General features: G+C 38.6%; 3 protein-coding genes across 10 annotated transcripts in view; 1 reads left to right on the top strand and 2 right to left on the bottom strand.

Annotated features, from left to right (window-relative positions):
- The first annotated feature begins 1,175 nt into the window (after positions 1-1,175).
- LOC106948089 (cat eye syndrome critical region protein 5-like) lies at positions 1,176-7,670 on the top strand. Its single transcript, XM_015033562.1, has 8 exons — positions 1,176-1,455; positions 3,322-3,525; positions 3,609-3,721; positions 3,822-3,915; positions 4,042-4,075; positions 4,164-4,338; positions 4,455-4,643; positions 6,511-7,670. Exons 1-8 carry the CDS (start codon positions 1,336-1,338, stop codon positions 6,908-6,910), a joined length of 1,329 nt encoding a protein of 442 aa, XP_014889048.1. The 5' UTR covers positions 1,176-1,335; the 3' UTR covers positions 6,911-7,670.
- A 109-nt stretch (positions 7,671-7,779) lies between these two features.
- gp9 (glycoprotein IX platelet) lies at positions 7,780-16,025 on the bottom strand. The gene is made up of 2 exons (XM_015033563.1): positions 12,778-16,025; positions 7,780-10,296 (listed from the first exon to the last, which is right to left on the bottom strand). The coding sequence occupies exon 2, from the start codon at positions 10,293-10,295 to the stop codon at positions 9,513-9,515; it is 783 nt and encodes a 260-aa protein (XP_014889049.1). The 5' UTR covers position 10,296; positions 12,778-16,025; the 3' UTR covers positions 7,780-9,512.
- A 757-nt stretch (positions 16,026-16,782) lies between these two features.
- The window catches only part of LOC106948087 (IQ motif and SEC7 domain-containing protein 1-like), a 133,488-nt gene continuing 127,655 nt past the window's right edge, over positions 16,783-22,615 (bottom strand). For 5 of the 8 annotated variants that reach the window (XM_015033553.1, XM_015033556.1, XM_015033555.1 and 2 more), the window contains exons 13-14: positions 20,876-20,925; positions 16,783-17,874 (exon numbers count right to left, since the gene is read on the bottom strand). In XM_015033553.1, the coding sequence (XP_014889039.1) occupies positions 17,356-17,874; positions 20,876-20,925 (569 nt within the window). In that variant the 3' untranslated portion in view covers positions 16,783-17,355. Of the gene's footprint in view, positions 17,875-20,376; positions 20,439-20,875; positions 20,926-22,615 lie in introns of all 8 variants that reach the window. The other 3 variants (XM_015033558.1, XM_015033552.1, XM_015033559.1) reach the window with 3 other exon arrangements.

Here is a 22,615-nt window from a genome sequence, read left to right as displayed (position 1 = left end):
TTTGGAAATTTTTTGTTTTTTTTTTTTTTTTTTTTTTTTTTTTTTTTTTTTTTTTTTTTTTTTTTTTTTTTTTTACCTTGGCAAAAATTTAACATCAAGAACAGTCGTCGGAACAGCAGAATTAGGAGTTATTTGGGAATGACAAATGTTTTCACAGAAATCGAAATGTTATTTTTGTACAATATCACTTAGACTACTGTATAAATACCATTTGCTTGTACTCAGTTTTTAAGTCGGAAGGAAAGTGCAACTGAAGTCCTAGAAAATAGAAATGTAATTTTAAACTATCAATAAAGCTGGAGGAGCACGGGGAGGAGTGTTTTTGTCTGATTTTCATTGCAAAATATTTCAAAGTTTTAACGTTTCAGCATAATTATATTAATACAGCACTAGCTTAAATGTGAATGTCAATTTTTTAAGATAGATTGGTCCAATTTTAATTAAGTTATCCTGAAATATGTAATGAAATTCAACCCCACAAACATGGACATTCTCAATAAAATCCAGCGATATTCAGTTTAATATCTATTGGTAAAATTAAAGAAGCAACGTCATTCAGTGCTGTTGCTTTCCATATAAACCTTTTAAGAAAAATGCATTATCAGAGGTACAATATGACAGTTTTATGTAGTTCTCCCGTAAATATTTGCAATATTGTATTCATAGAGTAACCCCGTTTCCAGTTTAATATGTAGCGATATAATTTTTGGGCAACTGCGCTTAATGTGGGGGATTCCTTTGTCGTGAATTTAGGACATGAGGACAGCCAGCAGCATGCGTTTTAAAGGTAGCACAATAAGGAACTTCATGTTCATCGTGTGCTTTGGAGAACATACACAACATACACGCAACTCCCCCCCCCCCCCCACCCTCATCCACCCTTAAAGAGACCAATTGGATTAGATTAGAATTNAAAGAAATTTTTTTTCTCTTGTTTTTTTGAGAAAAAAACAAAACATTCCGCAAACCCCCCCCCCCCCCCCGTTAATTACATGCAGAAAATGCGATGATCTCAAAGTGGTTTTGATGAATGAAATCCGCTGTTTGTCCGAATAAGAGCTGGTAAGCTCCACCTCGGGCGTCTAAAATGGCAGCGGGGGTTGCGGTGCAGATGCAGCGCATAGAGACCCTCCTCCTCCTCATTCTGCGTCACCATCTCTGCTCCAGTCATATTTTAAAGAAAAAAACCAAGCCGAGCAGCCAGCCAGCGCGGCCGGTGTGAGCCGGCTCCAGCTTTATGTTGGGGGGGTCGTTTTCATTTATTTATATACACGCCGGGTTTTTTTTTTTGTTTGTTTGCTTGTTTTTGAACCCCCTGAGGGGTAAGCAAAGGAGATGAGGGGACTCCTGCCGTTATTCCGGGGCCTGCACACCGTGAGTAACCGTCAAGCCAGGCGCAAGGCTGGGATTGTCGGTTCTCGGTGCGGGCTTTGCGGAACTCAGTCTGTGAACAAGGTACGGTCCGAGCTGTTGCTGCTCCTCGGCTCAGAAGAACAATAACGCTGTTGAACTCAGGCTGGGCCTTCAAGTAGTTTCGGAGATTTGTTTCAATCTAACGAATAGGCGTTGGCGTAAAATGTTTCACGGAACTTTGTGAAGCCTGGATGCGCTGACGACAATGAAACGAGAGGAGGGGGGGGTCCTGACATCAGGGCAAAGGCAGCTGTAGCCTTTGCGCAACTGTTTTAGGGGAACAGTTGCTTTTATATTTTTTGTTTGTTTTCAGGAAATTCCGCCTCACATGACAGGAAGGCACATTCTGATATGCTATAGACATGATTGGAAAGTCTTTGAATGACTTGTGATGCAGTAATAGTTAGACCCGGCCAAAGGTACAAGCAAACTAAGCTGCTGCTGTTTGCCACCCAGACCAACAGGGGGCTCCCAAGAGCTCTTCTCAGAGAGACCACATAACTCAAAACTCCAGATTTGTTGTAGGATCAATCTCCAGCTTACTCATTTCAAAGTTTCAAATGGACCCATAATAGCAAATTTCAAATAATTTAAACTCCATTATAACCCTTAGCACAAAATATACTTATTTTTTTTTTACTTCACATCTAAGTATGTTTTTTAAACTTAGTCACATAAATAAACATATTTGATTCCATAAAACAATTACAGAATATTTAGATTATAATTTTCTGTATGACTGTATAAAATACTAATTTAGTTTTTAAAAATTATTTGTTGCTTGGCACAATTATCCTGAGAGACAAAATTAGAGCCTGTCAGCTTTACAATCCCCCATTGTACTGCTGTATTAGTATTCTGTCACATGTAACTGGCCCTTATTATTACTGCATGTCCTACTTAACTAAATCACTAAACTGCTGTAAAGAACAGCAGTGGAAACCAATTATAGACATTATGCAGACCATTTGTGGCCTAATAAGGCAATATACAGTATAATTGAGAGAAATGAAAAGTGATGTCAAACTGTTGAATGATTACAGAGTTCTTAAACATCTTATTGAGAAATACCAAGCTTTGAGTGGAAGTTGGAGGCAGAGTGCAGATTGAGTTAGTAATAAAAATAAGAACTTCGATCTGAAGGATGTTTGCCCCTATGCCGAAGTCAGTTAAGTGTCGTACCGTGTAAGATTTATATTACTCACTCAAATAGCAAACACTCATCGCTCTCTTAACTTTATGTGAGGAGTTTTGTCTGAAATTGAGCTTCTCTGTCACAGGACATTTTGTACTGACCGACCATGTGTAAATTTATCTCCTCTGGCCGGAACATTTCGTATCTGATTTATACACCTGACCGTTTAGAGTAAATTTTTGTTTTCTACGTATAATTAAATTGTGTTTCAGCATCACCAATAATAATGCCTACCAGGTGGTTAGTCACAGTTTCCAGTTATTCCCAATCCATCAAATGGAGGAATAGCACCACAATTTTTTAGAAGGTACCAAACAGAAATAATTTGTAAGTGGGATTTAAACATATTTTATGACCGCTTAACTTTGTAATTTATTTAAAACAGTTAACTTTAAAGAGACATAAATAGATATTTATGTTACACCACTCAATGTGTTATTGAGTGGTGTAACACATGGGTGTGGCATGGTTTGATTAAGGGTATAAAATGGGAAGGGGAAAACTGGTCATGAGTCGATAAAGTAATAGATATATGTAAATAATGTACATGTAATAAGGGGCCCCACCTACCTGGGGTAATCTTTGTGATTTTTCATTGATCTTCATTGGATCAAACTTTTTAAAATCAACTTTTACATAGCTTCTCAATAATTTTTCTATGTATTTATTGCAGTTCACATCATGCAACAGTTTCTCTCTTTTTCCCCCTTCAGCCACAGCCGAGATTTGGGCTGCTGTTCGACATTGATGGCGTGCTCGTCCGAGGACGGATGCTAATCCCTGCAGCCAAACTGGCTGTTGAGAAGTTGGTCGACTCTCAGGGAAGGTTTGTGGTGCCAGTTGTTTTTGTCACTAATGCAGGGAACTGCCTCCGACAAACAAAAGCAGACCAGCTCTCTCACATTTTGGGAGTGCCTGTGAGTTACAAAACACACTCCGTCCTTTTGATTGGTCTGGTTTACCCTGACATTTCTGCTAACATTACTTGCTCTACTTTCAGATTACACAAGACCAAGTCATCATGTCCCATAGTCCCCTGAGGATGTTCAAGAAATTCCACGATAAATGTGTCCTGGTGTCGGGACAGGGGCCTGTCCTGGAAATTGCTAAAAAGTATTAATAAATTCTACCCTTTTTGCATTGCTTCTTAATTGTTATTTCCTAAGCAAGACCTAAAGGTTAAACTAATTCTTTGTTAAATTCCTGTATTTAGTGTTGGCTTTAAGAATGTTGTCAGTATTGATATGGTGAGGGAGTCATACCCCTTGCTGGACATGGTGGATCACAACAGACGTCCCAAACTGCCGGTGAGATATTGCAATATTTGCTGAAAATGAGATGTTTTACAAAGAAATCCCCATATTTTGATTATATAATAAATATGTCTTATCATATAAAACAAAATGCATTGAGATTATTTTCTCTTGTTTCAGTCCACTCCTGTTGTCAGCCTTCCTAAAGTTGAAGGTATGAACAAATGTTCTTGCACTTCCTTCTCAGCGTTATACTTTTGCCATGTCAGATGTTGTATTCACTGATTTAATCTTGTATCCAGCTGTGGTTTTGTTCGGGGAGCCAATCCGATGGGAGACAAACCTGCAGCTGATAATTGATATTTTATTGACCCACGGTAACCTCAACAGTCCCCACCAAACCCATGCGGTACCTCACCTCCCCCTGTTGGCCTGCAACATGGACCTGATGTGGATGGCAGAGGCAAACTCCCCAAGGTAATCTTCTTGTAAAGATTGATGCTGACACATTTTTTTTTGATCTAACAAATCGGATATTGTTGTTTTTTATTATTATTATTATTTTTATTTTTTTTTATTTTTTATTTTTTTAGGTTTGGCCATGGAACGTTTCTTGTGTGCCTGGAGAACATTTATAAAAAGATAACTGGCAAAGACCTGAAGTACGAGGCACTCATGGGAAAGCCCAGCGAGCTGACGTACCATTTTGCGGAGTATCTCATCAGAAGCCAGGCCATGCAGAGACAATGGAAACTTCCCATCACTTCCCTTTATGCTATAGGGTGAGTCCTTTTATCTCTGCAGACAGTTCCCACCTAAGTAATCAAAGAATAGAAAGAAAGACAAAAACTACTGACCTAAATGGTGCGAAAATAATCACACCTTTATTAAACTATGGTGCGACACACCATAGTTTATATAATATACGTTATTATACATTTAATAATGTATCATAAAGTAACTAAACTAACGGGCTTAGTTTAGTTACTTAAACTAAGCCCTTTTAAGTAACTACAAGTAATGTTTCAGTTTAACTCGTAGCACTAAAGTCCATTATAAATGTATTTACTTTCTTTTTTTTTTTCACATTTTATCTTGTCACAACTTTTGCGCTGATAAATTTTGCTGGATGACAAATTGTTCCAGCAATATTATTGTTTTTGATAATATTGTTTTAAGACCACTTTAACATAAACAATAAACTTTAATTTCCAACAAGCATTTATTTCTGGAACTGGAAGTCATCTTAAATGTATAAAATAAGTTAACAAACAATTGAAATGACAAATAAAATCTGAAGTCTCCGTAAACAAAATTGCCCTTCACAAAAGGGGATAGTTGAGACCAAAGCATCACACTCAAATCTTTTGTCATCCAGTAAGGAGGAAAGAGAGAGAGACAAGAAAAACAAACAGCTCCTGCAAATGGAAATTATTGAGCTTGTTTTAATTTATCATGCGATTAATTGATTTATTGCAACAGGCTTAACTACATCATTTAATTTCATTGGGATTTTATTAGTTAGACCTGCACAAAGTAATGCTTATAATAACTTTATTGTATTCCCAACTTACTCATACGCATAATTCTAAATATGTTCAACTAGTTCAACCAATCGGCTTTGGAGGTTGCCTAATTGGCAAATAAAATTCACCTTTGTGTAGCTTAATCAAATTAGAAATACATGTTTTCCGTCAAGGATTGTCAGAGATCATTAGTGAACACACAGCATTGTGAAGAGCAAAGAACACAGGAGATAGGTGAGGGAAATATTGTGGATAAGTTTAAAGAAGGATTAAGTTATGAAATAATGCCCCAACCTTTGAACATCTGGTCAAACATCTGGTCAAGTGCTGCTTAATCTGTCTTCCAAAAATAATAATAGGGTATGGGACACCTGCAAATCTACCTAAACATGGGCATCTTCACTGATTTGCAAGAACTCTTTACTGTTAATTCTACACTCTATAAAGAGCTGCCAGAAGAAAGTAATTAAAAATCCAGTTTGCCACAAGTGATAAAGGAGACAGAGTGAATGAATGGAAGAAGGAGCTCTAGTCAAATCCGACCAAAACTGAACCTTTTGCTCTGAGAGAAATGGAAACCTAACATCATCCTAACTACAAACGTGGTTCCACTAACATGGAATACTGAAATGTGTATTAGAATGAGCTAATGTTTGAATTTCTGCTGCAGTTGAGCTGGTGGAGACATACTTCTGCAGTGTAAGTAGGGTCTGCAAAGTGTTGACTCACTAAATATAAATAAATGCCACACCATTCTTATGGATGTATGATTCCGTCACGTTCATATGCTTACACACACACATTGCTGCATGCTTACATAACCATAAAATATAAGGCTGGCGACAGTCACATACATAGAAAGCTGATTAAGACAGGTCAGCACCTGTCTTTAACAGCTGTTGGTCTATCATATAAAATCCCAATAAAACACACTGAATTTGGGGCTGTATCAAGGCAAAAGGTAAAAAAAAAACATTCAGAGGGTATCAATACATCTGCAAGGTAGTATGATTCTGTAACTCTTCCCTATTTTTCCCCACTATCGTAGTTAAACAGACCAATAGAAGACAAACCTGTTTTGGCATTTTTATTTATTTTAATTTCCCTCCTTTTCCATTGCCAGTGATAACCTCATGACTGATATATACGGAGCCAACATGTACAATCGCTTCCTGGAGGAGAGAGCCGCCATTAAGAACCCCAAAGCTGTTGCCCAGGTGGTGGCTGCCACCGGGTCCAGCACCGCCATGCCCGGGGGTGAGGAAGAGTTCGACAGCATGTGGGAAAGTGAGCTCGCTCTGCCCTCTGCCACCTCCTGTAAGTCCGTCCTGGTTTGCACGGGGGTCTACAATCCCAACGCAGAGGTGCCGTCCGATGCCAGTCGCTGCATCAAAGAGACCGTGTTCCACGGTCACCGGGACTTCAGGTTTGACCCCGCGCTGGTGGAGCCAAACTACATTGTGCAGGACGTGGCGGAAGCTGTGGACCTCATCTTCCAGCAGGAAAAGTTTGTGCCTCATTAGTGATTTGAGTCTCAAAAGGTTCTGTGTACCACACACGTGTGGTACAGCATTAAGCTGGGAAACGCACCACTTAATACAAGGAGCTGTTGGAAGGGCATCACTGTGGACTTTGAGTAATGAACTGACAGACAGGGCATTAACATCATATAGGTCATCTTGTAAAGACAACAACATAAAGACAGATTTAAGAGAACATGAATCATTTAACTGTGACCGCCATGTGGTTTCGGTGTCGTCTTTAACAGTGTGTTTTTCGTAAGGAAACATGTTATAGCTGCCTTATTTGACCATGGTTAGTTTTTAGATGATCAGCTGATCTAGAGTACAAGATTTTACCAGTGTTTTAGGAGAGTGTATTACAAGAACATGTGACTTTCATTAATCCCCTTTTAGACCTATGTTTACTCAGTTTACCCTTAAAGATCTATGCATGAACACAAGAGGAATAGATTTACTATAAGTCCAGCTGTTTGATGTGCAATATTGTTCCTTCAGTTGTATTGTCTATCCACATTTTGTCTTGCTATGAGAGCCATAACCAATATTTGCACAGATTTTTAACTTTTGTTAAAAGTTGCTGTTTTCCTGCCATACCGTGTGTTGTTTAGTGTCCAACCTCTGTTTTGTGCTCTCAGATTTTTATTCCAGAGACAAAAGCTAACAGCACATCAATTAAGTCACACGTAAAGCCTTTACCAACTCATTTTTGCTGTAATTACCTTACCTTGGAAAAGAATATAAAGAATAATTGCAAAGTGAACTTAATGTGTGTTTTTCTCTGACACATTATTAGCAAATTCTTAAAAAGTGCAAACAAACATGTTCTTTTGATAATGTTAAAAGTAATAACGAAGCGACTTTTTTTTATCTCAGCTATGTATTTGACTTGTGGTTACAATAGAAGGGAAACAGTGGCTGGTCAATCGATATACAAAATTTAGGCAATTGTTTAGAGCAATTTTAAAGCACAATCAAGTAACTATACCAACTTCAGTTGTTATAAAAATGATGTATATATCAAATATAACTAAAAAAAAAAATTTGACTTCACAATTTGATGTCTTGAAATTGGACCTATGTCTCTTTAAGAAGCGCCCATTCTTTTAAACACTGCAGAGGATATCTAAAACATGCATGAAAGAGTCAAAGCATCACACCAAGTATGTTTTCAATGAGGGAATAACACATGATGTAAAGCTAAAAAAGTTGTTTTTACATAACACCCAGCCCCCTTTAACAATTACAGTTCTTTGACATGTTAATGTCTGTACCAAAATGTTTTTTTTTTTTTCTTAGTCATTCCAAAATCTTTAGTGTCAGCTCATGCTGTTATGTAATAAATACTGACCACTAAGAGGAACAGATTTTGCAAGCTGTGACCTTCAAGGCAGTAGCGTGAGAAACCAACATAATTATTTGGCTGACTTTGGTTTAAATCCAGCTTAAGCCCATGCAAACACAGAAATGAAACAACAGTTGCAGGAAACAAGAAACAATGGTTGGTCTTCCCTTTGATGAATAGTCTGTACTTGATCAGGATTCTCTCACTTGGTGCGCCAATGATTTACGTTAATGTTTACCAGTCAATTTTGCTTATATGAGCTAAGCCAGATCAGTCCATCCAATGAAGAAAACAAGCTATGTCCAGGCACAAGCTAGTAGGCTGTACTGACCTTCCCTTTTGCCTTATAAAGCTAACATTTTTGCTGTGGAAGGGGAAAAAACAGATTTTTTGAAATAAATAAAACTCTAATAAGTGTAACGAACATCAGTATTTAACCTTTTTACTCTTACTCCTAAATAAAATCTACTTTGTTGCCTTCAGAAGTTACTGAAATAGTAAAGTGTCTCTATTTGTGTGCAGTTTAACCTCAGTATAATTGCATCTGCTTAGTGAAGGCCTCAGAGGTCTGTTAGAGAACATCAGTGAACAAACAGCATCATGGAGCTCAAGGAACAATACAGACATTATAGGCTTTGAATTGATTGGAGCATTATTGAATCTATCTGAAAATAGGTGTTATGTGGGACCTACCTAGATATGGTTTCCCACTTAGATTGATAGACACAACAAAGAGAATGTCGTTTAAAGAAGTAAAGAGGTTTTAGGTAATGCTGGAGAAGACTCTGAGAACAGGGCAGTTAATAATCATGCTCTACCCAAATCAGGTTTTTGTAGAAGAGTGGTAAGAAAAAAGCCATTGTTCAATGAAAACTTTAAGAGCTATAAGGGGAAAGGAAAACATGTGATCATAGTAAATTATGAAAAATAGTAGTAAGTACCCCTACATTAGGATGTTTATGGAAGGTAAATAGTTCAGTATTGATAGCAGAAGGCAAAGTGCAATTGATTGTAAGGAACTGAAGAAAAATTAAAAAGCAAGTTTTCACATTTATTTAAGTAAAATTAAGTCTGGATCGTAAAATATAAAAACAAATGAAGTAAAACTCAGACAGAGGTGAAGTTTCTGATAAATGGGCTGGTGCAGTTAAGAACGGAAACAAATTATAAAAACCCATGTAGCGTCTTTGCAAACCCTCACAGCCTCACTTCCCGCTTCTTACTTATTTGTAGTTCTGCTAAAGTATGAATAAAAGTCTGTTAATTGGCCTTTATCTTTATATTGTGCTTCTTGTGTAATGTTTCTAGCACTTGTGGGAGTAACTCCATGTTGGACTTGGAGATAAGTGGCCTCTCTAGGTCCTCGGACAAAACGACAGATTCAGAGTCGGCGCTGAGCTCCGACAGTTCTGGGTGCAGCCTCCTCCTGTGTTTGGGTTTCAGTGAGCGCAGAGAGTCCGCCTCAAATCCTGAATGTCGCTCTTCCACGTATATGGTGAAAGTAGATTTTCTGGCAAGTATTAAGCTCCACAAAAGCAGAATAATAATGCAGCACAGCATCACCGATGCGATGGTGTTGTAAGAGACATAAACACAGCCTGAGGTGCTTGTTTGATGTACGAGTGGAAAGGTGCAGTAGGAGAAGTAGGCATCACTTAGGTCAGTGATGGCGTTCTGAGCTACAGAGCCTGGACTGGAACATAAAGGCTCCTCTGAGACAACAGCCCTGTTCTTCAGCAGCCAGTACCTCAGGTACTGGATGCTACAGTCACAGCGGAACGGGTTCGGAGACAGGGACACCTTTCTAAGGTTAGCCAACCGGTCAAACTTTCCTGGTGGCACTGAGGTGAGCCGGTTGTCTTGCACAAACAGTTCTGTGGTCTCTGAAGGCAGATGAGGCAACTCCATGAGGTTTAAAGAGCTGCAGTTGACTCTCAACCCAGATGGCTGGAGCTCTGAAAACACACAGGACTGGACAGTTCTCTGGGCACTTGATGAGGCCAGGAGAAGATAAACAGCTAAGGTCACACTGTGGAGCAGCATCCTGTAGGAACAAGTAACGTAAGTAATAAAAGGTTTTGTACAGTTCAGCTCACAAGGTACATTTGTGGTCAGAGGTTTACATACACATCTTGAGCATGAGTAAAAATTTTAATTTGGGCATTTAACATATGTCAAAAAAAATCTTTAGAGACAAAACTATACTTAAATATAGTTTTGCAAATATGTACAAATATGTACATATACTGCATTTACTATTTAGTGTAATGTCCCTTAAGATTTATGGATAAGCAAAGTTTTTGTAGCCGACAGCAAGATCTGCAGCATATAATTCTGGCTGGATATTTGACCATTCTTCTGGTTAGAAATTGTCGAACTTGTTTACGCCAGCTGGTTTATTTAAATATATATATATATATATTTTTTAAGATATCTCCAACTTTGAACTCTCTTCATCATATTTATGTTGCAGCAAATTGTAAGAGATATCAACTAAGGGCACTTAGACAGGCTCAGTTTATAGCTACAGCATTAAATTAGCTCCACATTTAGTTCAGATAACTGCAATTTATAATTATAACTATCCAGTCCAAACATATAGTCAAATTTGTGTCCAATTGCATACAGTGCAGGTCAAGGTTAATAATAAAACCACACGCTCAAAGGAAGTGGATATATTTTTGCCAGTTGGTAAACAGTTATCGAAAGAAACACAGAACCTAAAGTAAACACAAAAGTGCTAGTCCAGGAGGACTTTCTATGTTAAAGAAAGGTTAATTGTAGTTATGGCTCTATTAGTGGCTTCATGTACTCACTAAAAAGTTAAACAAAAACCTGAAGAATTATCTATGGGATGGAAAATGAAAAGGATAATATTGTTCAATGATTTGGTCCAGAAAACTGTCATAGTTAAAGATGGGATCTTTGGGTCATTAAAGAAATACTTCTGAAGTTTGTTTTTAGGTCCTTGTGCCGTTGTGTCAAAGTTCACTCAATCTGACTCAAACTGTTACACTCCAATGAAGTAATATTTATGACAATAAAAAAAAAAAAAAAATCAGTTCAAATTCAATTAAAAAAAAAAAAACCTTATTGATCCCAAAGGGAAATTAAATAAAATTCAAAACCAAGGAAATTGAAAACAAGAACCACTACAGGTTCAAGTCTATCATAAACCAAAAGATGCTTCAATACCAGAACTACGGTCTGCAGTGAAGAATGTGCAACATTTATAGGATTAAGACAGAGCTGACCAGGGAGGAAGCACCTGTTCCAAAAATGACGTCTTCCTGCAAGATTGCAATCTGTTGCCCACATTGTAAAGCCAGATGTTTTTCTAAATATGTAGTGGGGTGATACAAAGATTGAACTGTTTGGAGGAATCAAAATGATTTTTTTATGGCCTAAAGAAATGCATCATGATGAGCCGATTTGACTGTATGGGTTCACTGACTGAACAACCCAGGTTTTCTTAATTCTGAGGGATCGATGATCGGCCCTTGCTGCATGTGAAATCAATCTCATCCACTAATCCTATCTACCTTCACAAAGATCTGAAAACCAGCCACTGTTCCTTTCTGCTCTGCTGTGACAGAGGACTGACTGACAGACCCGGCCACCAGGTCATATGCAAACTTTTCATTTATGTTTTATATATGGAAGCACTACCTTGTGCAGCAAAAACAGTTTTGTATAATTTCATGAGTATTGTTAAACTTTTTTTTTTTTCAGTTAAAGAAGATTGGGATATTGAAGGCATATTGTAGGCAGTTAAAAAACTAATTATTGATCAAAATCAAAATTGGCAGGTGAGGATTCTTAAAGATTAGTGATTGGTCAGAAAACTTCAAAATAGGTGCATAAGAGAATGAAATAATAAAACATGACACCCACTTCTTTAAGCACACCTCAAACGAAGTAAAAGTACAAATGTTCTCAAGACTATGAGTTCCAAAATGGCGATCATCCCAAACCTGCATCAAAACTGGTTATCAGGACAGATGAAATGTCCCTGGTCTGAAATGTAGTAATACAAAAACTTATGGGTGATGCTTTAAAGTGGGATCAACTTGTATGCTGGGACACCATCCACTTCTAACTGACTTTACCAATTGCAAAGAAATACAGGTTACATATTCAGCCAGAACTATGAATTTTGCCAGAGTCTTTTTGATGACTACAATTTATGTTTCTCTGCAACATAATATCAGTGGAGTGTATGCATAATTTTGACCCTGTGTGGAAACAATAAATTCCCTTTGTTTTTGTTTGTTTTTTTTGGTTTGTTTTTTTTATCATATTCCCCCACTCAAAAATAATTCAGATGCAAAATGGAAATTCTAAAATTTGTATAAAATCCATGCAGTTGACGAGTTTATTTAAATTTTTTGACTGACACTCTCAAGACCAAAAAGAGCTAGGCCTATAACGTTCAATAAATTTTTACTAAACACAACACGTACAAAAAATGTAACAGTAGTTTGACTTCACAAATCCCCCCAAAAAAAAAAAAAAAAAAACAAACCTTTCTGTGTCAGGCCAATCTCAAGATTTCTTCTGCTGATGCCAGTCATCCTTATGAACTGTCTGCTGTTGTCCAGTTTGAACATTAGGAAGATCTTCTGAAACTTTTCCCCCTCCTAACTGATGCGTAGTGAGCACAGAGATATAAAACCTCAAATTGAACAGCGTCGGGGTGAGGAGTGCACCAATAGCACCGCACAGTTATAGCTCACATGACATGAAGGAAGTCCGTCTGCTTTGAAGTGATAAGAGTTATCTATGAATATGTTAGCTGAGGCTTTCCAGTGAATGCACTGTAACCATTCACTGCATGGCTCGAGGCTGGGGATAACGGAAAAGTACAAATGGAAGCCTTGTGATATATTACATTGCTGATTGTATGTGCTAAAACCTACACCATCTGAGCCTAAAGACATGCTTCTGTTATGTAGTTTGGAAAAGTAAGATTATACGCTTCCACCAAAGAAATTCTGCAGTCATACTTTCGACCTATAGGTGGTGTAACAGTGCAACGGTCCCATTTTTTCCTAATTTAAATTTAACAGATGCCCTCTAGTGGAAATATAGAAAGTGATGTTTTAACGCTCCCCTGTTGTGGAAATTAAAACGGTGAAGTTCCTGAATCTTTTCAATACCAGATCAAAACTGAAGCAAAAATGGAAATTAAATGAAATGCAACTGGTCTGATGATGAAAATCGTCTAATGTCACAAACATTTGAGTACTAATCCACTGAACATCTCGCTTTAGCTGAGGGGATTTGAATTTTCTGACCTGATTATGCCCCTTCTCTTTTAAACATTTTTACCTGATATATTGCATGCAGAATTGGTGTCTTTCTTTGATAGATTTTAAATTCAATCTTTAAAGAACAATGTCAGGACAGGATACGAAAAGCAAAGATTCATATCTTGTTTTATTACTGTACATAAAGAAGAGACATATTATATTCTTTAATAAAATGAGTAGGTATAATTGGTCTAACTTGTTAAATGTATTTTTCACTATCCATTGCATACGGGCCTGCAGAGGTTACTGTATATGAACTTCAAACACAGCAGGGGGGAGTCTGAACATGACGCTGATCTAAGAAATGAAGTGTACACACTTCAATCAGTCACACCTGCCTAGTCAGGAGGAATGGGAAGACTTTCAAAAACATTTGATGCAAGTTATACAACCTAAAAGACAATTCTACCAAATACTACAAAATTGTAAGCAAACTCATGCACCGGAATACGTTTTTTTTGTTTGTTTTTTTTTTTTTTTAAATCTGTCATTATTCTGGCATTTAGCAAGAAGAAATAATTTGGATGATTCTGTCTGAAAAGTGAAGTCAAATATCATCTTCAGATGTAGAGAAAAGCAAAAGTTTTTACTTTTACCATTTGTGTAAATATCTGTTTCCCCAACTCGTTTTTCTCTCCTTTACAGCAAGCTACCACAAAGAAGTCCATTAATTTACCAACGGAGAAACACAGCCAATGTACCATAAGTCATATATTTGTTTATTTTGCGTTCTCAACATTGTCACAGTTGAAGTTTTACAATAACTGGGGTCTTACTGACTCACTATTCACTGTACAAACAGAATGCACATTTAAATGAGGCCATTCCTGTCGTTTCCTTTCTTCAAAACGCGTCACTCGTCAGATCGAACAGCTCGCAGCCGGTTGTGTGTACATTTGTTTGTGTGCGCGTGTGAGACTGTGTTTGTTTGTGTGTATTTGCATGTATGAAAGGAAAACTGCATGTAATTGATGGCAGCACACTTCCTATAACAGTCTGGTTTTGATTTCCACAGCAAATCTCAGTTCACAACTGCTGGAGGAAGAGAGAGTCGATCGGTTTAACCAGCACTGCTCCCGTCCGTTCAGGAGGCGACATGTACATCCTGATCTCAACTGCAGATGTCAGAGTAGAGCACTGGAAATATAGACATTATGTACATCTCCTTTTACCCCAGTTTTGGTCCCTTTACAGTCTTCACAAAGCTGAACTCTCTAATCAAGCAGTTCATCAGCTTGCACAACAGATTCCTCTATTTACACAATAAAAGCCCTCAGCGACGAAGTGCAACGTTTTCTCTTTATCTTCTTCTTCTTCTTCTTCCATGTTTGTAATTTACAAAATGGCTTTGTAGATGAAATGCATGCTGAGCTTCAATAACTACCAGGCAAAAAACATGGAACGACAAGGACACACGCCACCATCGTAGAGTTCCAACTTATTCAGAACCAAAAAAAGAAGAAAAGAAGTCCAACATGTTATAGGCTGATCTCTTCCCCATCAGCTCACAGTGAATAGGACGCATGATGCATCAGATCCATGCAGTGCATTGTTGGGGTACTTTTGAAAAAACAAACAAACAAACAAAAAAAACAAACAAAAAAAAAACCTCAAACATTTAAAGCACGACAACACACCAAAATAAACAGTTGCATCAGTTTCACACCATTTCCAAAAATTTCAGAATTATAGCAAAGATATGAAATTATCAGAAAAAGACACATTCAGCGTATCATTAATGTCCCGCGTGTGATATGTCTGTCGTCTAAAGGAAAAAAAAACAAAAAAAACAAGATAATGTGTGAGCCCGACTTCTGTGGATTTCTTCATGAATATTAAAATACATTTTATAACCTGAATATTGGGACAAACAGCTTACTGTCACTAATTTACACACTAGAATAGACTCTTATTTGTAGAATATAGAAAGATAATCTTTACATATACCCAGTTCTTCTGTTTAACTTGCATTTGTGTAGGTTATAACTGCAATTCCTGAAAAAAATTGAACTGTCCTTTTATATGTGCTTGTCCAGCGAAATATTTCTGTTTCCTTTTTATTAAAATATATACACACATTCTTCTTTCCACTCTGAAGTGTCTAGGTACTTTTACGTCTTTTTAAAAGAACAAAGAAAAAGTTTTTTTTTTTTTTTTTTTTTTCACCTGAATCTCATCCTGGACAACAAGACGACAGACTTTCACTCTCAAGTACAAGCCTGCATGATTGCACTTAAACTTACCATGGTAACACTGATTTGTTATACAATGTGCAGAGGATAGCCTCACATCAAAAACATTACATGCAAAACAAACAAAAACCTTACAAGACATTCCACTGAGCTCCAAGTCTGTACCCCTCATAAGACCACGAGGATAGGCGGACAATTTACAGAGAGAAAACGACGCAGACAGGGGGGGTCAAAGAGAAAATAAATAAATAATAATGACGCAAAATGACAAACGCTCAAACAAGAGGGGGGAGACCTTGCTTGCTCTTGATGTACAAAATCAGTACAAAGATATTGCACGTTTAATAGAAAAAAAGACAAAAAAAAAAGAAGTCCACCAAAATCGACTTGGCGAATGAAAATAATAATCTGAACAAGGCAAAAACGAAGATTTCAGGATATTTTCTCTGCTGATTTCGAAAGCGAAGAAAACAGCTGCTGCATATCGACTTTATTTCAGACTATTTGTAACAGAAACAGAAATGTTACCTTTTAAAAATATAGTTTTGCACTAAATTCTTCATTCTGAGCTTTTTTTTTTTTTTTTTAGGGGAAACGTCTCCTTCAGGAATTCAACTCTGATCAAACTGTGTTTTTCGATGTCAAATATGCAGCAGCTGCCATCTATAGGCTTTGTTTTGGGTGTTTATTATTATTATTATTATTTTAATTCACCAGAAAGGCAAAAAAGCTTTAAAACAGATCATAGGCCTTGACCGGACCAGGCCCGGGCAAAAGGGGAGTTTGCTCCTTTTTCAGATCTACAACCCGTCACTTGAGTCAGCTTAATACTGATAGACGCCATTTTTGCTGATAATAATTGTAAGTATAATCTTACAAATTACTTTACACACAATATACTGTACATGAAGTCTCGACTAAATAGATTATGCGTTAATAATTGGCACATTTATTTAATGAGAGCTAAGACACAAAACGTATAGCTGTCGTGTACAGTAAATACAGCACTAGAACTACTATGAGTTGTTTAGCTGTCCGTTGACAGTGTGAAATGCTTATATATATGTTTTTTTTGTTTTTTTTTGTATTATATATGAGCTCTAGAGGAGGCGACAACAAATAGCATTCACATGATGGCAGGATTTGCAAAAACCAAAGACTCAACAGCTGAAATTCTGAAATTGTGAAAAAAACAAAACAAAACAAAAAAAAAACAGTCAAACATGTTCTCATCGTAGGGCTTCCTTCCTCCTGATTATGTAATGGTAGGTAAATGTGGGGATAAAGCAGCAGGTTGGAGCTTGTGGAAATTAAACAGCATCTTCCTGTGCAGACCGCCCAAACCCTCCACACGCAGAAGCCCCAAATCAGGCAAACTAGTGAAGGCCCCTATTGGAAGATTTGAATCCGTTTTCTATCCTGCATATCAGTTGGACCTGGAAGTGAAAGCGGTGTCTGGGTGTGACTGCTTCCCAGCACAGCAGCTGAAACACAGTGGACAGGCCATAGAGTTATGCTGTCAGTCCCTTTGGTGTGAGCGATTGTCCTTCCTTCATAAAGTCTCCTCCTTTGTCTTCCCGTCTCTCCGCGCGAGGAGCATCACACTACGGTGCTGATGCCACTGTGTTTGGGTTTGTGCCCGCCGTGTGCTGGGCCCGCCTGCTGGCCGTGGTGGTGAGGGTGCTGGGCGTGGTGCGGGTGCTGGCTGTAGTGGCCGTGCTGCGAGTGGTGGTGCGCGTGCGAGGAGTAGGCCGGGTGCTGGTGGTACTGCGTGTGGGGAGGCGGGTGGTAGTGGTGGGGGTGGGGGTAAGGCGGGGGGTTCTGCGGGACCTGACAGTACTGGGGGTGTGGGCCGTGTAGCTGCGCCTGCACCGTGTGCACCACCTGGGCCGTGTGATGCAGGTTGGTCGGGTGCGGCTTGTGCGATATGAGGGTGGGGTGGCCGGGCGGCGGCAGAGGGGGCTGGCTCTGAGACGAGGGCTTCCCCCGCTTGCTGCCGAAGAGCGACCCAAGGATGGACGTTGATGCCGAGTTGGGGATGGAGGGATGGCCGCGGGAGGAGCCCTCACGTGCTGTTGTAGGTCTCCGACGTGTGTGCGGACTGCTAATGATGGACCCCTGGAAGAGGAAAAAGTGAACAAATAAATAAACTAAAGCTGTGAAGCATTACTAGGACTATAGTGCCCTGCAATGCTATTCAGATCCCTTGAACAATTCTACCTTTTCTCAGATTACAACCACAAACCAAAGGTATAATTGGGAAGCTGAAGGGAAATGATGCAGTGGTGTGGTGTGGATTTATATTCGGTCATTCTGAGTGAAAACTTTGGACCTCCTTTCAGTGCAACCACAGCTATAAGTCATTTGAGGTGCATCTCTACTGGCTTTGCTCATCCAGAGACTAACTGCCCATCCTTCTTTGCAGAACACCTTAAGATCAGTTAGATTAGTTTGACATTACCTATGAATATCTGCCTTCAAGTCTTTTTTTTTTTTTTTTTTTTTTTTTAAACAATTGCTCAATTTGATGTAGCACTACACCAGGAGTCCTCAAAACCAGGGTGGTGTCCTGCAACTTTTATATACATCTCTGCTTCAACACACCTGAGTCAAATAATGATGTCATTAGCAAGACTCTGAAAACTTGTCTGCATACCGAGGAGGTAATTCAGCCATTTGATCCAGGTGAGTTGGACAAGGAATATCTAAAGGTTGTAGGTTAGCGACCCTTAAGGACTTGATTTGAGGACCCCTGACTAGGTCATATAAATATATGCTGACCTACATCAATTATGTGCAGTCAGTCCTGAAGGGCCAGAATCCTACATGTTTTAGTCCCTGGTTCAACACATCTGGATCAAATGACTGCTCGTTACCAGGCCCCTGTAGGACATGACATGCTGAGGAGGTCCGACCACCAAGGGGAGAATTAAAACATGCAGGAGGCTGGCAGTTGAGGACAGACTTTGGACAACCCTGACCTACAACATTTCATTGTGTGCCGTCTCAATGTTTTTTTGGGAAAAGCTTTTTTCTCAGGACTTTCCTGCATTTAACTCTACCCATTTCCCCATCCCCGCAGACTAGCTTCCCTGTCTCTGCCAAAGAAAAGCATGCTGCCTTTATTATGTTGAACTGTAGGAGATGGTTTCCTAAGTTGGCCAAGAAGTTCAGTTTTGTTATCGCTTGAACAAGGTAACTTCTCCCACGTATTTGCTGTATCCCATACATGGCCTGCAGGATGGCTCCTGAATTTCTTTCAACCTGACTTCACTCTTCCTTTAAGACCAAATTTGTTCAGTTCAACACTAATAGTTGTCAACAGATTATTCCACCTAAGTTGATTATCTCTACAGCTCCTCCAGTGTTACAATGGGCCTGTTGGCTGATTCTCTCAAGTTTGAATGTTCTCCTTACCTCGATAGGAGTTTGCAGTTGTGTCATAACCTTTCCATTTTTAAATGATAGAAGAACGTTCCTTTAGACATTCCTTCACTCTGCTTTTTAAACTTCAACAACTTTGTCTCCATCTGATTTGTTTTGTGGTCTTCATGACAAGTTGTTCACTAATGTTCTTTCATAGAACACCTCAGAGGATAGTCGCTTTTAATGCAGAGATTAAATTACACGCAGGTAAACTACTGGCAAACTATTTACTGGGTGAATTATTAAGGATTTAGGGGTATCAGGCAAAAAGGGGATACTTATCACTCCATACATTTCATATTTTAATCTAGAAAATGTTTTAAAAGATCATGTTTTCTTATATTTCATATTAAGCGCAACTTTGTGTCCGTCGCATGAAATCCAAAATACTACGAAAAAAGCATGTGGTTGTAACACGTGAAAATTCGAAAAAGTTCAAGGGGTATGAACACTTTTGCGAGGCTCTGAATGACTGTTTTCTTTTCTCAGATAAAGAAGTAGCAAAATGTTATATAGCATGCAAATGAAAAAACTAAAAATGTCATGATAGGCAGCAGCAGGAATATTTCAGCTTTCATGACAAAAAGGGAACCCATTTTCAGAGAAGCTCTGCTGTTAGGTAAACATCTTGGAAAAAGGAAATCTGTGATCATAAATACTTTGACAAGGATAAATATTCAAAAGAGAAGGAAGTTGGGAAAACTAGATTTCTGTTTTGTGCCAAACTCTAAAAAAAAAAAAGTCACACATGCAACTTAGCATTATTAATGAAGGCACATTTTCCACATGCAGAGGGTGTGACAGGCAAACTTATCATTCACACATCAGCATTCAACTAGAAATCAGATGGCAGAAGGAACTGAGCACTCGTGTGCAGACTTCACAACAGGGTTGGGCACTCTGCCTCCTGTTTTGGATCCAAAACTACTCCATGGGTGCAAAAAAAAAAAAGCATTTTTTTCCTTTACCATGCTTTGTCTAAAACTGAACAAACAGCATCATTTGCCCCATAATATTTACAAGATTCTACACTTTGACTCATGAGTACATGGAATGAGTGCACAATGAATGGATGAAATCCACATCTTTCTAATGTGTGTGAAGCCCGTGGCTTATTATGAAGGCTACACTTCTCGCGGAACCTTAGAGCATCTAAGAAAAGTTGTGGATAAGAGGAAAAAATAAAAGACAGACCCAGACAGGGAGAGGGGCTGCAGGAAATGAAGAGTTTCCTAGTGTCTTTCAGAGCTACCACCCTGCCAAAGAGAAGAACCAAATGAAAACCGCTTGGATGTGACTGAATGAAAGACAGAGACAGGCGACAGGGAGAGGAGGGAGGAGGGATCAGAGGAGGCATTAGTGGGAGTCATGCTTGTTTGAGGGTAGAGTGTATATTGGTCATATAACATGACCAAAACAGGAGATCTCTGGCTTCCAAAAAAACCAACCAAAACAAAAAAAACAACAACAAAAAGAAATAAAAAAAGAGGGGAGGCAAGCAACCCATGCATGCACACTAACTGAGGCAAGCAGGTTATAAATTCATCCCATCAAGAAAAATAAATGATCCAAACAAATGGACTGGAGTCTATGAAGCAAAGGAAGTATAAGACCAAAAAAATAAATGGAGTGTTTCACAGTGCACATCATCACAGAGAGAGAGGAGCTCGGATACCAGCTGCTTCCAACTTACTTCCATATTGCTGTCTAGTGATCCTGCACTGCTGCGACGCCCTCGCTTGCCTGCCCGAGACATGCAATACCAGAGATTAGAGATCGACAGCACTTCCTGGGTCGACTACAGACGTTCCGGCCGCCCAAAACCAAAAGTGGGTGTGGGTGGGGTGGGGGGCGGCGCAGTGGCTTGTGACGGTGAGTAAGATCCAAATACAAGAGATAGAGGGGGATGGAGAGAGGGGCGTTCAGGTCTGAGAGGGAGGTGGTGGGCAGGTGGAGCTTTGTTTTTTTTTTTTTTTTTTTTTACTTCCAAGTCAAATTAGAAATCAGTGAAGAAAAAAAAAAAATTACGTAATTTTAACCGGATTTTCCATTACGGTTTAGTCTAAATTTAGTTCGTATCGGGAGATCCTAACTCCCAGGGTTATTTCTAAATCCCATCACAAGGTTCATTAGCGGAGCAAAAATGTCAACAGATTTTCTCTTGAGTAAATTGAGACAACTCACTGTTAAGGTTGTCAGGCAGGGCAAAAATAAAAAAAATCAAAAATAAATAAATAAAAGCCAGTCTCAGCGAGAGTCACAAAGCAGAAGACAGATCAGAAGCAAAACTGTGGCTGCTGCACATTCGATGTGTGGGCACATCCAGGTCTGAGGGTGGAGCTTTAGGGCCCACTCAGCCAGTGATATATGACCAATAATTACACATTAACAGGAAAATACCTGATGTGTATGGACAGTAAAATACATGTGGAATGGAGTATGGAAAAATAAAATAAAACAAACAAAAATGACCCCACTAACATGCCACATCCTGCACAGAAAAAAACAACAACAAAAAAAAAACAAAAAAAAAACAAAAAAAAAACACAGGAGACAGGAGGGCAAAAGGGACGACTATGAACTACCTGACCTGGAGTTTTCCCCCTCTGAGGGTTGAGCGATGCAACAAGAAACCTCAAGCTCAGAACTGTGAGGCAGACCCCCCCCCTAACTGGATTTCATCGTGTTATCAAGTTAATCACCTGATAACTTTCACATAGCTGTTATTTGTAATGAATGACATGTATTCCTGATTCTAAGGCACAGTTATACACACTGACGTACGTGGATATGGGGTGATTCTCAATGCAAAGACTATCTTCATCTTGTTGCTGTTCAGATTGCGGTTTGCTTACAGGTGAAAGGAGACGGCATGGGATTTCTGAGTAAAACGTGTGTGTTAAATGTCTTTAGATATATATATATATAAAAAAAACAAAAAAAACAAAAAAAACTGAGGAATGTAAAAATGCTTGGGAACAAAAAAAAAAAAGCAATCATAAGAATGAGGAGATGTTTAGAAAGAAATTTAATCAAATAAAAACGAGTGAGAACTGCCCAACAGTTTATTTATTGATCAGGAATAAAAGTTCAAAAGCTGCTAAACCTTTTCTCAATCAAGTCACTCTTAAATACAGTGTGTTGAAAGAGCACCCTTTGACCTTTCTGACATTTTGAGGTTTCAACAACAAACATCAATACATCAGTGTGTAGTATTAGGATTCTATGGGATACACCAACACAAAGTAGTGCATAATTATGAAGTTTAAGACAATTATAACCTTTTTACATTTGTATTCAGCCTGAGTGAGTAAATACTTTGCGATTACAGGTGCAGGTCTTTTGGGGCATGTCTATCAGTTTTACATGCCTAGAATGTTATATTTTTGTCCATTCTTCTTTGCACAATAGGCCAAGCTCAGTGAGATTAGAT

Source organism: Poecilia latipinna, unplaced genomic scaffold (assembly GCF_001443285.1).
Source record: "Poecilia latipinna isolate Pla-1442-1.1 unplaced genomic scaffold, P_latipinna-1.0 Scaffold271, whole genome shotgun sequence".
NCBI lineage: Eukaryota > Metazoa > Chordata > Actinopteri > Cyprinodontiformes > Poeciliidae > Poecilia > Poecilia latipinna.
The sequence above is the reverse complement of the archived record's forward strand: the minus strand, read 5'-3'. Positions and strand labels throughout refer to the sequence as shown.

Bases quoted from the DNA above. Each gene is read 5' to 3' on its own strand.
- LOC106948089 (XM_015033562.1), top strand. From the start codon at position 1,336: ATGAGGGGACTCCTGCCGTTATTCCGGGGCCTGCACACCGTGAGTAAC. The intron at 1,456-3,321 runs GTACGGTCCGAG...TTCCCCCTTCAG, and splicing joins GAACTCAGTCTGTGAACAAG to CCACAGCCGAGATTTGGGCT. The intron at 4,644-6,510 runs GTGAGTCCTTTT...TTCCATTGCCAG, and splicing joins ACTTCCCTTTATGCTATAGG to TGATAACCTCATGACTGATA.
- gp9 (XM_015033563.1), bottom strand. From the start codon at position 10,295: ATGCTGCTCCACAGTGTGACCTTAGCTGTTTATCTTCTCCTGGCCTCA.